This window comes from Macaca thibetana, chromosome 12 (assembly GCF_024542745.1).
Source record: "Macaca thibetana thibetana isolate TM-01 chromosome 12, ASM2454274v1, whole genome shotgun sequence".
Lineage (NCBI taxonomy): Eukaryota > Metazoa > Chordata > Mammalia > Primates > Cercopithecidae > Macaca > Macaca thibetana.
The window spans coordinates 60,170,089-60,185,371 of record NC_065589.1 but is presented as its reverse complement, the minus strand read 5'-3'; the positions used below and the strand labels follow the sequence as shown (position 1 = coordinate 60,185,371).

The following is a 15,283-nucleotide window of genomic DNA, read 5'->3' as shown; positions in this document are numbered from 1 at the left end:
CAATCTACTGTGGTACCAAAATTTGATACGTACAAGATTTTGTGGTCAGTTATGCCAACAGAACTGTTAAACCTAAATCTGACTATTATAGAAATTAAAACCTATGGCCGGGCGCGGTGGCTCAAGCCTGTAATCCCAGCACTTTGGGAGGCCGAGACGGGCGGATCACGAGGTCAGGACATCGAGACCATCCTGGTTAATACGGTGAAACCCCGTCTCTACTAAAAAGTACAAAAAACTAGCTGGGCGAGGTGGCGGGCGCCTGTAGTCCCAGCTACTTGGGAGGCTGAGGCAGGAGAATGGCGTGAACCCGGGAGGCGGAGCTTGCAGTGAGCTGAGATCTGGCCACTGCACTCCAGCCCGGGCGACCGAGCGAGACTCCGTCTCAAAAAAAAAAAAAAAAAAAAAAAAAAAAAAAAAGGCCGGGCGCGGTGGCTCACGCCTGTAATCCCAGCACTTTGGAAGGCCGAGGCGGGCGGATCACAAGGTCAGGAGATCGAGACCATGGTGAAACCCCGTCTCTACTAAAAATAGAAAAAATTAGCCGGGCGCAGTGGCGGGCGCCTGTAGTCCCAGCTACTCGGGAGGCTGAGGCAGGAGAATGGCGTGAACCCGGGAGGCGGAGCTTGCAGTGAGCCGAGATTGCGCCACTGCACTCCAGCTTGGGCGACAGAGCAAGACTCCGTCTCAAAAAAAAAAAAAAAAGAAAAAGAAATTAAAACCTTTAAATGGAGAATAGAATAGAAGCCTATAGTCAAATGTGAGATGTTGGCTATCAGGTATAACAAATCCAAAAGGTCAGGCATCAGGTCAGGCATTTGTACCTAGATCTAGACACACGGGAACAATGGTTCAGTGTCTTTAAACCTCAAAGAGCCTCTTAGTGCCTACTCCCTTCTCTGAAATTCTATTCCCTCCTTTAGGGACAGAGTATGCTTGTCCTATTTATTTAGCATCTCCATTCAACATTGAGTAAGATTCTCAGCATATCAGCCTGAAGTTGAAATTCAAAATTTTTATTTCATCTGAGTTTTGATTATGTTAATTTGGGCAAAGACACATTCAATTCTGTCTGAGGTTTTAAAATGTTGAGGAGAAAAACGCCCCTGGAAAGAGCATTTTGCAAATAAAATTCCTTTAGGTCTAAAACACGCTAACCAAGAAGGAGTGAATCACATAACTTGAAAATGGTGGAAATGAGTAATATATTTCAAGGTGACCAAAGTAAACTTTTCTGATTTAAAAAGACAATCACAGAAACAAGTTGTCTTGCATTGTTTTGTTAACACCCAACCCATGTTCTTTCTTCGTTTTCATGTTCTGGCTACAAAATCTGAAAAGGCACATGGCTTCCAAAGCAAGCAGAAGTTGCAAAAAACAAATCATGGTTCCACAGTGTCTGATTAATCAAAGAGACCAATTACATGCTAGGAACGTGCAAAAAGCCTGGGCATTTTGATTTCACAATGATAGTAACAAAGGAGTATGAAAGAGTAAGCAGTAACTTCAATATGTTCCAGGGTTTATAGCAGCAGAGGTAACAGAAAATTCTGTTTTCTCTTTAAAGCAGAATGAAGAAACCCAAAGGTAAAATTGGCAGTGAAAACAATGGCTGATGCATGGCAGTAATGGTCAGGCACTGTTCTGAAAGCACTTCACTTCTACAGTAATCCATTGTTCATTGTGCCCCACAGGATTATTTGAGGGAGGTACTAGTTTATTCCCCATTATATTTAAATAACCCATGGCCAAAGAAGAATTACAAGGGAAATTAGAAAATATTATGAACTGAATCAGAATAAAAACACAAGGCATCAGGATTTATGGGATGCCACTAAAACAGTACTTAGAAATTTAGAACTTTAAATGTTTATACCAGAAAAGAAGAATATCCAAAATCAATAACTTTAATTTCCATCTTAAAAGGCAAAAAATTTTAAAAAAGATTAAACTCAACATAAGCAGGAAAAAGGAAATAAAGATAAGCAAACAATCAATAAACTAGAAAACAGAAAAATAAAAATCAATTAAATCAAAAGCACATCATTTGAAAAGATCTATAAAATGGACCAGTCAATAGTTTGATTAAGAAAAATGAGAAAGAGCAGAAACAACCAATGTCAAGAATGAAACAGGAACATCACTGCAGATCCCCAGATGCTGAAGGATAATAAAGGAACTCTGTGAACAATTTTACAGTAATAAATATGACAACTTAGATGAAATAGACAAATTACTTAAAAGACACAAATTACTAACACTGACTCAAAAAGAAATAGAAAATCTGAATGGCCCTATATCTAGCACAGAAATTACATATATAATTTTTAAGTCATATAAAAACCTTCTCATGAAGAAAACTCCAGGTGGATTCACCATGGAGTCTATCAAATACTTAAGGGAAAAATAAATCTCTCTCTGCAAGTACAGGAGAAGAGTACACTTCCTGACTCATTTTATGAGGCCAGCATTACCCCCATATCAAAAGTGCAGTCTAGGTAGAAGTAGCAATTAAATTGTGGTTATTAGAGGCTGGGAAGGGTAGCAGGGAGGGGAGAATAAGGAGAGGTTGGTTAAGAGATGCAAAGTTACAGCTAGGTAGGACGACTAACTTCTAATGTTCTATGGCACTGTAGAGTGACTACAGTTAACAATCATTTATTGTATATTTTCAAATAACTGGAAGAGAAGATTTTGAATGTTCCCAACACAAAGAAATAATAAATGTTTAAGGTGATGGATATGCTATTTACCCTGATTTGATCATTACATATTATATATATGTACCAAAATATTACTCTGTATCCCATAAATATGTACAATTATTACATGCTAATTAAAAATACACAATTTCAGACTAGGCTCCCCAGATTCGAATTCCAGTTCTGCCCCCACTAGCTTTGCAATCTGCCCCCATGATTCAATTACCTCCCACCAGGTCCCTCCCACAACACGTGGGAATTTTGGCAACTACGATTCAAGATGAGATTTGGGTGGACACAGCCAAACCATATCAATAGGTTATTACGTTATTATGAAAAAATTCTATGAAAATAATGCCTCTGCTGACTTAAGTAAATGCTGTCACAAATATTTCAGTTAACTGATTTTGGTATTCTTTGTGGACTCCAGATCTACACTGCCTGTATTAGTTTTCACACTGCTCTAAAGAACTTCCCTGAGACTGCATAATTTATATAGGAAGGAGGTTTAATTGACTCATAGTTCTGCATGGCTGGAAGGTGACGCAGAAGCAAGCACCTTCTTCACAAGCCCATCAGATCTCTGAGAACTCACTATCACAGAACAGCATGGGGGAACCACCCCCATGATCCAATCACCCCCTACCAGGTCCCTCCCTCAACACATGGGGTTTACAGTTCGAGATGAGATTTGAGTGGGGACACAGAGCCAAACCGTATTACTGCCTATGTTGGAATCCATATTCTACCGCTTACTAACAGTGTGACATCGGCGAGGGGCTAAACCTCTCTTTGTGTCAGCTTCTTCATCAGTAAAATTGACTTAATAACAGCATTTACCTCATAGGGCTGTTGTGACAATCAAATGTATTACTATAACTAAAGTGCTTAAAATAGTATCTGAGAATTATAAAGCAGATGTAAGTTTTGGTTATTTTGATGATCATTATTTCATACCGGTCAAAAAAAACAGGAACCACAGGTTATGTCCCTAAGTCATCTATTTACATTTGAGTGTCTTTAGGCAAGTCACTCATCAATCCTCCTCAGCCTCAGTTTCCTCCCCCATGAATTGAAGGAATAGACTTCATGACCTCAAAGATTGTACCTGGTTCTAAAATTCCAAATCTTTTAAGGAATTCTTTAAAAAAAAAAAAAAAATTAGAAACACCCATACTTTCCTCTAATTCTCCTCTAAGCACTTCAGCCCCAAATTAAGTCTTTTGGGACAATATTGTTCATATAACGCATTTAACAAATATTTTTACATATCAATTGTTTGTTCTTCACCTACTCCCACCGGGCCAGACATAACAACTTTAGGAACAAAGGTCCACCCTTACTTCTTTGTATATAATAAACATTTATTCTTCATTTCATCCTAATGCATGTATTGAATACATGCCAAGCACTGTTCTAGCTAGGCATTGAAGGAAGGATAAACAAAACCGGATTCCTGATCTCAAAGAATTCAGTATAGTAGACCAACCAATGAAACATAATTATAATATATTGTGATAAATGCAATAGTAAAGGATGGAGTGATCAAATATGCTTAGCTGGAGCTTACAAAATGATTTTTCAGAAGAAGTATGAACTAGATCTTGAAAGATAAGTAGCATTTCTCCAGATGAAACTAAAAAAATGAAATGGTTTCTTTGTAATAACATATCTTATACATATATGATAGTGCTCTTGTATTGAACTTTGATTTATTACACTGAGACTGGCAAGGCCTTGGTTTCCCAAGCAAGTGGACATCCTTCACATCAATTACCTGAAGTAGAGATGTGTCTTCAAACATCTTTCTCTTCCCCATCATGACCAGTTTATCACCAAATCCTACATATTACTTTCTTTTTGTTTGTTTGTTTGTTTGTTTTTGTTTTTGAGACAGAGTCTCACTCTGTTGCCAGGCTGGAGTGCAGTGGTACGATCTGGGCTCACCACAACCTCCGACTCCCTGGTTCAAGCGATTCTCCTGCCTCAGACTCCCGAGTAGCTGGGATTACAGGCACACGCCACCACGCCCAGTTAATTTTTGTATTTTTAGTAGAGATGGGGTTTCACCATTTTGGCCAGGATGATCTCGATCTCCTGACCTCACGATCCACCCACCTTGGCCTCCCAAAGTGCTGGGATTATAGGCATGAGCCACCACGCCTGGCCCATATTACCTTCTACACTTTTTAAATTTTAAAATATTTACTTGACAAATGAAAACTGTATGTATTCAACATATACAACATGATTGAATATATATTCTACACTGATTACCACAGTTGAATGAATTAACACATCTATCACCACTCAGTTACGTGTGTGTGTGTGTGTGTGTGTGGTGAGGACACTTAAAATCTGCTCTCTTACCAAATTATAGGAGACAATATATTATTAACTATAGTCACTAGGCTGTACATTAGATCCCCAGAATATATTCATCTTACAACTTAAAGTTTGTTCTTTTTGACCACCATCTCTCCATTTCCCCTCCACCGCATCCCCTGGCAAGCACTGTTCTACTCTCTGCTTCTACGAGATTTACTTTTTAGATTCTACAGATAAGTAAGATTACACAATGTTTGCCTTTCTGTATTTGGATTATTTCATTTCGTGCATGTAATGTCTTCCATATTTCTCTATGTTGTTACAATGGGCAGGGTTTCCTTCTTTTTATGGCCGAATAATATTCCATGGTATATATACCACATTTTCTTTATCTATTCATCTGTCAATGGATACTTAAGTTGTCTTCATACCTTGGCTCTTGTGAATGTTGCTGCAATGAACATGGGTTCCACTTTTTTCTTGAATCTGTTTATTTCTCCACATCTATGCTAACTCTACCCTAGTCCAAGCCATTGTCTCTCACCTGGGCTATTTCAGTAGTATCCTAGCCAGTTTTCCTCTATCTTTTGTTGCTCTCCTCCAACATATTCTTCAAACTTTAGCTAAAACAATTAAATAGTTAAGACCAAAGCCATGAGAAGAGAGGCTGAGCAGTGTCAGAGCCCAACCAGTGTGAGAAGAGTGTTCATATAAGGCGGAGAGAGTGAGTCACTGTGTATTGGAACCCGTTGAGAATGAGATGTGTATCCCTGCCAGAGAACAGCCTGGAATAGGTTGGAACCTGAGTGGAGTAAACAGAACATCTGCTCAGGTGAGCAGTCCAGTATAAGGCATGGGAACCCAAGTGTGATGAGTGGGGCAATCACGCAGGGGAGGAGCAGGAGCATCAGCAATGGAAGATTGGTTATGTACACATACTCATTCAATGATAATGAGAACCAGTTTTCTTATTGTCAGAGAGAAGAGCTACATGTATGGAAAGGAAAAACTAAAATAAATCTGACACCTGTGATATTACATTGCAATTGGAAATATTGGCGTAAACTCACAGTTTTATACATATATAAATGTGGAAGTGTGTGTGTGTGTGTGTGTGTGTGTATATATATATATATTCTACCTTGTCCACTGAGAAGACCTGGAAGCAACAGCAGCCCCAAATTATGATGCATGCCTAGCACCTAGATCTTACCATGTAAATACTATTCTTCCAAAGGACCAAGGCTTCTTAGAGAAATGGCTAGTATAATGGCTGAGCCAGGAAAAGTCCTGGATGAGCCTGGAACATCTTATTGTGCACTAAAATAAGCATACCCAAAGAATGATGGGATTGTCAAAAGGACACATAAGCCAGCTTGAAAGAATTCCCATTGGTCAAATCTAGAACTACTTAAACATCCAAATAAATTGTAATAATGGATTTTTAACCCATTGAATAAAAATCCATGAATCCATAATAATATAAATTAATGAATAAATTGGAAGTTTGATGAGGAATAGAATATGTTCATAGAGTCTCAAAGTACCTCCTATAAATCACTTATTAATTACAAAAGGAAAAATGTAACCTTGCAGTAGAAAAGCCTCTCAGACATCTCTATAATGAAGCCATCTAAGTTAAAACTACCAACAATGAGACAAATCAAACTTTGGGGCCTGCAATGGATAGAACATAGGGTCAATTCTGTTAGATTCTTCCCAAATACATAACCTAAATCTAATCATGAAGAAACATCAGACAAACTGACACAGAAAGATATCTACAATATAATTGGCCTATATTCTTCACAAGTGTCAAAGTCTTAAAAGTCAAGGAAAAACTGAGGAACTGTTTCCAACCGAGGGAGACTGAAACATTAACACACTAAATTGAAACAAGTAGTTGCCAGGTAGATCTTTGTACTGCAAAGATGTTATTGGAACAATTGGCAAGACCTAAACGGGGTCCGAGGATTAGATGGTAGTAAGACATTAATGTTAATTTCTGGATTCTGATGATTCTGTTTGGGTTATGAACGAGAATGTCCTTGTTTGTAAAAAATATAAACCAGTTTTGGGAGATAACAGGACAAGAAGTTAACAACTTACTCTCAAGTGGTTGAGGAAACAAAATTATTTGTTCTGTACATTTAACATTCTTGTAACTTTGAAATTCTTTTCCTTTTTTTTTTTTTTTTTTTTTTTTTTTTTGAGAGGAAGTCTTGCTCTGTCGCCCACGCTGGAGTGGCGCGATCTCGGCTCACTGCAAGCTCCACCTCCCAGGTTCACGCCATTCTCCTGCCTCAGCCTCCTGAGTAACTGGGACTACAGGTGCCCACCACCACACCAGGCTAATTTTTTGTATTTTTAGTAGAGACAGGGTTTCACCGTGTTAGCCAGGATGGTCTGGATCTCCTGACCTCATGACCCACCCACCTCGACCTCCCAAAATGCTGGGATTACAGGCATAAGCCACCGCGCCCAGCCCAGTTTTTTTTAATTAAAGTAATAATTCAATACTATAATGATATTCCATTGTTTAAACCCTTCTGTGGCTTCCTATTCCTCGTAGGAAAAGGTCCAAATTCCTTAAAATAAACTACATCTTGTCCCTATTTTTACATTCCCATTTTGTTGACTCTCTCCTTTTGGCTTGCTACATTCTGGTGATCTTTTTGTTCCTTCAACACCCATGCTTTTTTTTTTTTTTTTTTTTTTTTGAGACGGAGTCTCGCTCTGTCCCCCGGGCTGGAGTGCAGTGGCCAGATCTCAGCTCACTGCAAGCTCCACCTCCCGGGTTTACGCCATTCTCCTGCCTCAGCCTCCCCAGTAGCTGGGACTACAGGCGCCCGCCACCTCGCCCGGCTAGTTTTTTTGTATTTTTTAGTAGAGACAGGGTTTCACCGTGTTAGCCAGATGGTCTTGATCTCCTGACCTCATGATCCGCCCGTCTCGGTCTCCCAAAGTGCTGGGATTACAGGCGTGAGCCACCGCGTCCAGCCTACCCATGCTCTTTTGAAGTATAGGAACTATGCACTTGCTGTTTAATCTGCCTATAATATTCCCTAATTTTTTGCCATATATGTTAAATTTCTTCTTTATTATTTTTATTTTTGGTAAAACTTTTGACAAATCTTTGCCCCTAGAGTAGATCACAACATCACGACACTATGTATTCTTCCTTCATAATTACAGATTTGTTTGAATAATTGATGTGTCCTCTATTATCCTACTTATTGAGGGTAGAGCTATGTCCTTGCTCACCACAGTAACCCTAATGACTTAGCCAAGAGAACAGTAGATTATTTTAATTAATAAATGAAATGTGCACTTTGGTAGGCTGAGGTGGGCAGATCACCTGAGGTCAGGAGTTCGAGACCAGCCTCACCAATATGAAACCCCGTCTCTACCAAAAATACAAAAATTATTTGGGTGTGGTGGCATGCACCTGTAATCCCAGCTACTCAGAAGGCTGAGACAGGAGAATCGCTTGAACCCGGGAGGCAGAGGTTGCGGTGAGCCAAGATCACACCATTGCACTCCAGCCTGGGCAATAAGAGTGAAACTCCATCTCAAAAAATAATAACAACAATAATAAATAAATGAACTGTGTAAGATTAATAAATCCATCTGTGCTCCTGACTCCATCCCTCTCGTATCTGTGGCCTCTCTCTTTTGTGGCTTTCACTCAGCTTATAAACTTGCTCAAGTCTTTCCAGGCCTAAAGCATTTCCTCTTTTAATCCACATCCTCTTCTAGTTACAAGTTTCCTTCCTCCTCTTTTCATCCAAACTTTGAACAGACTATATGTACTTGCTATTGTCCATTTCCTCAGCTCCTACCCAATCTGTAGTCTACTACAGTCTAACTTCCAGCCTTACCATCCACCAAAATTGTACTTACTAAGGTCCCTATAACCTCCTAATTGCCAGACATAATTAGCAAGTGGTAGTCAGTATCTTATCTGACTCACTCTAACTTCCTTGATGTTTAGTTCCTTTTGCCCGTCTCTGATCATCTCGTTTTTACATCCTGTATGGGTTCTTCTTCTTCTTCAGCCTATTTCTCAAATTAAAGTTTATTCATTCGAGAAATAGTTATATAGTACCTACTGAGAGGTGACAGCGTGCTGGCAGCCCTCGCTGGCTCTGGGCACCTCCTCGGCCTCAGCGCCCACTCTGGCCGCGCTGGAGGAGCCCTTCAGCCCGCCGCTGCACTGTGAGAGCCCCTCTCTGGGCTGACTGAGGCTGAAGCCGACTCCCTCTGCTTGCGGGACGGTGTGGGGGCAGAGGCGCAGGCGGGAACCAAGGCTGCACAGGCGGGAACCAAGGCTGCACAGGCGGGAACCAAGGCTGCACAGGCGGGAACCAAGGCTGAGAAGGCGCTCGCTGGCCAGCAGGAGTTCTGGGTGGGCGCGGGCTCTGCCGGCCCCGCACTCAGATTGGCGGGCAGGCGCCAGCGCCACTGACCAGGGGCAGCAAGGGGCTTAGCACCCGGGGCCAGCAGCTGCAGAGGGTGTGCCAGGTCCCCCAGCAGTGCTGGCCCGCCAGCGCTGTGCTCGAATTCTCGCCAGGCCTCAGTAGCCTCCCCACCGGGCAGGGCTCAGGACCTGCAGCCCACCATGCCCGAGCCTCTTCCCTCCTCCTCATCGGCTGTAGGCTCCTACCTAGGAGCGCCACCCCGTGCACCGAGGCGCCCTGTCCCGTCGACCGCCCAAGGGCTGAGGAGTGCGGGCGCTTGGAGTGCGGGCGCTGGGCGCCGGACTAGCGGGCAGTTCCACCTTCAGCCCTGGTGCGGGATCCACTAGGTGAAGCCAGCTGGGCTCTGGGGTCTAGTGGGGACTTGGAGAATTTTTCTATCTAGCACTCTGTGTCTAGCTAAAGGATTGTAAAGGCACCAATCAGCACTCTGTGTCTAGCTCAAGGTTTGTAAATACACCAGTCAACACTCTGTGTCTAGCCCAAGGTTTGTAAATACACCAATCAGTACTCTGTATCTAGCTAACCTAGTGGGGACTTGGAGAACTTTTCTGTCTAGCACTCTGTGTCTAGCTAAAGGATTGTAAACGCACCAATCAGCACCAATCAGCACACTATGTCTAGCTCAGGGATTGTAAATTCAACAATCAGCACTCTGTCAAAATGGGCCAATCAGCTCTCTATAAAATGGACCAATTAGCTCTCTGTAAAACGGACCAATCAGCTCTCTGTAAAATGGACCAATCAGCAGGATGTAGGTGGGGTCAGATAAGGGAATAAAAAGCAGGCTGCCAAGCCAGCAATGGTAACCTGCTAGGGTAACTTTCCACATTGTGGAAGTTTTATTTATTTATTTATTTACTTTGCTCTTTATGATTAAATCTTACTGCTGCTCATTCTTTGGGTCCACGCCGCCTTTATGAGCTTTAACTCACCACAAAGGTCTGCAGCTTCACTCCTGTCAGCAAGACCACAAACCCACCAGAAGGAAGACGCTCCAGACACATCTGAACATCTGAAGGAACAAACTCTGGACCCATCATGTTTAAGAACTGTAACACTCACCATGAGGGCCTGCAGGTTCATTCTTTAAGTCAGCAAGACCAAGAACCCACCAATTTCGGACACACTACTATATAGTAAGAGCAGCTGGAAACATAACAGTAAACAACATAACAGTAAATAAAATGAACAAAAATCCACCTTTATGAAGCTTAAAATCTTTTCCCGTGTGTACTTTCATTCTTGATGTTAAAATTCCCCAAGGTTTTAATCCTTGGTCCACAACTTTACTTATTCTGCACACTTTCTTTGGGTGATCTGATTATTTTTCTCCTTTTTCTCCAATCTAGACATTATCCATGAGTTTCATGCAGGATATATTCACTAAAATATGATCTAGGAACCTTGAAGGAGGCATGTCCAAGTCAGAACCTTTTATCTTTTCCCTAAGCAGATCTTCATTCAGTGGGTAGTATTCAATAATGTGAAATCAGAAGTTAACCTTAAATTTTTCCTTTATTTCCCATATCCAACCAATCACCATCTCTTCCTTTTTTTTTTTTTTTTTTTTAATTCAAGATAAAGTCTTGCTTGTCACTCAGGCTGAAGTACAGTGATGTGATCTTGGCTCACTGCAACCTCCACCTCCCAGGTTCAAGTGATTCTCTTGACTCCCAAGTATGTGGGATTACAGGGGTGCGCCACCATGTCCGGCTTATTTTTGTATTTTTAGTAGAGATGGGGTTTCACCATGTTGGCCAGGCTGGTCTCGACCTCTTGACCTCAAGTGATCTACCCGCCTCGGCCTCCCAAAGTTCTGTGATTACAAGCGTGAGCCACTACACCTGGCCCACCACCTCTTACATCATTTACCCTATTTGTCTAACATTCTCTTGTTCTTTCTCTCCAGTAGCTGCCAGGATGATCTAAAATACAGTCTCAGTCTCTTTTTTAAAAGCTTCGTCATCACCTGAGAGGCAGAAATCTGTATCTTCATCTTGGCATAAAAACCTGTCTGTGATCTGGTCCCTGCTTCATCTTCTAGTTTTCTGTTTTTCAATTTACTTTAAGATTTTGTTACAGTGTGTAACAAAATGGTTACACAGTGTGTAACAAAATGGTTACACACTGTGTCATAATGCTTATCATAGTCCCCGAAGCCAGGTTGCTTAGATGTGAATCCCAGCTCTCAAATATTTGCCTCTGTTTCCTCAAATGGGAAATAGGTACAATAGCCACTATCTTGTAAGATTATTTGGATGAGTTACTACATGTGTGCTTAGACAAGTTCCTAAGACTTATTAACTACTATTACATCAGGCTGCTTCTAACACTTTTGCCTTTGTTCATTCTACTTCCTCTTTTTTCCTACCACATATTAGCTTAGCCACAGATCCTGTATGGTCTTCCAAGTTTCTAGAAGCTGACGCTTGATTTACTCCCCCTGAAACTGTTACCAATCACAACTTATTTCATGTTAGGGTTGATGTTATAAGCAGGTATCCTCTAGGCTCGGTTTTCTCTTTTAAAAATAGAAAATGTAGTAAATATAACCACTTCAGTTGTTATATTGCTGTGGGACAAAATGCAGTTTCTGTACCATTACAGTAGGATGTCAAGGTAAGAGAGGAGAACACGGATAACTCCCCAGTTTCTAGCTTGTATGACTCAGAATCCAGAAAATATTGTAGAAGTCTCAAATGCTTGTTGATACACACGCTTACACAAAATTGTAAATGTTTTAATTTCCTTCAAGTTTCGTACTGCTTCTTCAGTCCGCTAGCCTGATACTGCAATCAGTGTCACTTCAAGCAAGTTCTTCTTTCTCCGCCAAATTTCGCCTTTCGGCCTCACTCACCCATCACCCAAATAAGCTCCGTTTTCCCTTTAAAAGAGTCTCAGGGAAGTCAACCCCAAAACCCGCCCTCCGGGTTTCCCCGTCACCCGGGCAACGGAAGCAGGAAGAGGCGGGATTCACCATCCACCCTCCCCGCCCGAGGCAGGCGCCAGCCGCATTGGTGAGAGGGCGCGGGCGGCTTGACCAGGGCACTTCCCTCAGCTCCGGGTTGGAGCCGGAGCCGGAGCCGGATCCCGCGCACACGGCCACGTCAACCTAAACTTACACCGCCCTCTCCACCCCACCGCCGCCGCCGCGCCGGCTAGGCCCGCAGCGGGTCTCCCAGGCAGCGTCCTCCACGCCTTTCCCACAATGCTCCGCGCCAGGCCCCGCCCCGACTCGCCTTGGACACCGGCGCGTGAGGAGCTGACCGGTGCCGGCCGCGGGCCAGTAGTGGCCGGTGTGGCTGGACCTGCCCCGTCCAGTGCGCCGCGGCTGGGCCGTCGGAGAGTGCGTGTGCTTCTCTCCCGCACGCGGTGCTTGGGCTCGGCCAGGCGGGGTCCGCCGCCAGGGTTTGAGGATGGGGGAGTAGCTGCAGGAAGCGACCCCGCGATGGCAAGGTGGGCATGGGCCCGGGGCCAGGGCTTTGCTGGAGCCGGTGGTGGCCAGGGCCCTCCGGTCAGGGAGGGGCGGAATGGCTGAGCGCCTGAACCCCCCTTCCTCTGCGCTCCTATGACCTGGGTGTTGTGTTCTTGCTCCCCACCTTCCTCCTCACTATTATCCACACCACCCTTCCTCTGCCCAGTGGTTCCCTCTCACTTACTTACACTTTCTGCTTGAGTCCGACCTGAGACTTCAGACACCAGCGACTCCTGACAGCCCTGTTCCCCCGTGTCTCCATCTTTTCCCGTCTCCCCTGTCCCACTCCGCAGTGATGGCAGCGCGAAAGCTTTAGCCTTGCATTTACCTGGCGCTTCCACCTGCCCAGTAGCTCGGGCCACGGGCAGTTCGGTCACCCCGACGCTAAGAACAACCCCTGGGCGAGAAACATCTTATCCCAAAGGGTTGATTGAGACTATGACCTCTCTTTTTCTGATGGTTGTTTTCTTGTTTGGATACTTGTTAATCTCTACATCATTATATTTTTCAAAGGTATATTTTTGTGGAATGAAAAGGAAGTATTAGAAATGAACTGAAGATCACTCACAGGTAAAGAGAAGAATTTAAAAATAGACATTTAGGATTAGATGAAAAACAGAAATGAAGTGCAAGGAGAGTTAGATTTTTCAAAGCATTAGGAGATCTTTGGAACTAAAATATAGTGGTTGAAATGTGATATGAAGAAGTAATGATGGTTTTTGCCATCATTTGCCTGCAGAGAGTATGTCTAACCTATTCCCTTCTCTTTTTGTTTTTTGTTTTTACTTACACCAAACATGAACTTTGCAACAAAATTACACTGGTAACTTACAATTATTTTTCTACTCTTTTTAGAAAATGGCCTCTGCTTAAATTCAGTATAAGCACCTTCTGAGAAAACTCCGGGAAAAAGATCGACTGCTGTGTAGATTGTCTATTATAACAATGTACTTCACTGCCATTTCTGGTAGGGTTATATGAAAAGTAAAGAACCCTGTATTTCCTTCTAGTCCCTCACAAGGACATTTCCTACAAGTGAATTCTGCTGAAAATGAAAATTAGACAGCTTTAGGGGGTAAAGAAGTAGCTAAAAGGAAGAACTATTAAAGGCAAAGCTAAAACTGAGTAGAAAGAGGAAGGACATGTAGCTTATTGCCACCTTTGTGTTCTGGTGCTCGTCAGAGGTCTTTTCTCCATGTATAAATTGCTGAGTGTGTGTGTTCTAGCTAGTTACTACCACTCATGACCTTTTATCTGCTATCTTCAGTGATTTCACAAGTCTAACTACATGAATGTAGAAAGAACGTGGGGCATTCACACTGATTTGCCATTTAATGGAGATTGTATTGCTGACCATGTTCTTTGATAAATAAATTGTGCTGTTATTGTTTAGTTCAAAATGTATTTTAACTGCCTGCTTTTCTTTCTTAGATTAATATTTTTGGGGACAGATTTGTGATGCTTGATTCACCCTTGAAGTAATGTGGACAGAAGTTCTCAAATTTGCATATTACATCAACTGGAACCAGCAGTGAATCCTAATGTTCACTTAAATCAGAACTTGCATAAGAAAGAGAATGGGAGTCTGGTTAAATAAAGATGACTATATCAGAGACTTGAAAAGGATCATTCTCTGTTTTCTGATAGTGTATATGGCCATTTTAGTGGGCACCGATCAGGATTTTTACAGTTTACTTGGAGTATCCAAAACTGCAAGTAGCAGAGAAATAAGACAAGCTTTCAAGAAATTGGCATTGAAGTTACATCCTGATAAAAACCCGGTAGGTAAACGTTTGTTTTTAAAAATATTTGATTTTATTCTTGGTACATTTTGATATTTATTTAAATCGCTTTAAATGATCAAATGCTTAAGAATAATCACATGTCAAAATTATAATTCAACTTGTATGCTAGAAACAAAAGCACCGAAATGTTATGGATTATTTTGGATTATTTAGGAATGTCAGTACCAAAAATTCAGTTCCCTCTTAATTTGTGGACGAATTTCCAACAATTCTGTTGAAGACATTAACCCCAAAACAAAGGATAATATCCATGAAGTAGTTGAAGTAGTTTTCTTATTAAAGTAGGTTAAGATCAAGTATTTTAGAACAGTTGCAAAAAATATTTTTTTAAAACTCAAGAGGGTATGACTTGCTAAAAATAGAAGTAATAGCTAATAATAGCATGTTTTAACTTTGACTATTTTCTTCCATGCACAAGTCCACAAACCAGTTAGAAAGTTTTATAAATTAATACTTGAGAGCAGCTGAATATAATGCCAGTCATAAATATTT

General features: G+C 41.9%; 2 protein-coding genes across 5 annotated transcripts in view; one reads left to right on the top strand and one right to left on the bottom strand.

The window, feature by feature from the left end:
- NEUROD1 (neuronal differentiation 1) overlaps positions 1 to 15,283 on the bottom strand; it is a 1,109,848-nt gene that overhangs the window by 1,058,369 nt on the left and 36,196 nt on the right. The gene's annotated exons all lie outside the window — the stretch shown is intronic.
- DNAJC10 (DnaJ heat shock protein family (Hsp40) member C10) overlaps positions 12,872 to 15,283 on the top strand; it is a 54,019-nt gene continuing 51,607 nt past the window's right edge. For 2 of the 4 annotated variants that reach the window (XM_050750544.1, XM_050750541.1), the window contains exons 1-3: positions 12,872 to 12,967; positions 13,842 to 13,953; positions 14,418 to 14,767. In XM_050750544.1, the coding sequence (XP_050606501.1) occupies positions 14,564 to 14,767 (204 nt within the window). In that variant the 5' untranslated portion in view covers positions 12,872 to 12,967; positions 13,842 to 13,953; positions 14,418 to 14,563. Of the gene's footprint in view, positions 12,968 to 13,499; positions 13,557 to 13,841; positions 13,954 to 14,417; positions 14,768 to 15,283 lie in introns of those variants that run through there. The other 2 variants (XM_050750543.1, XM_050750542.1) reach the window with 2 other exon arrangements.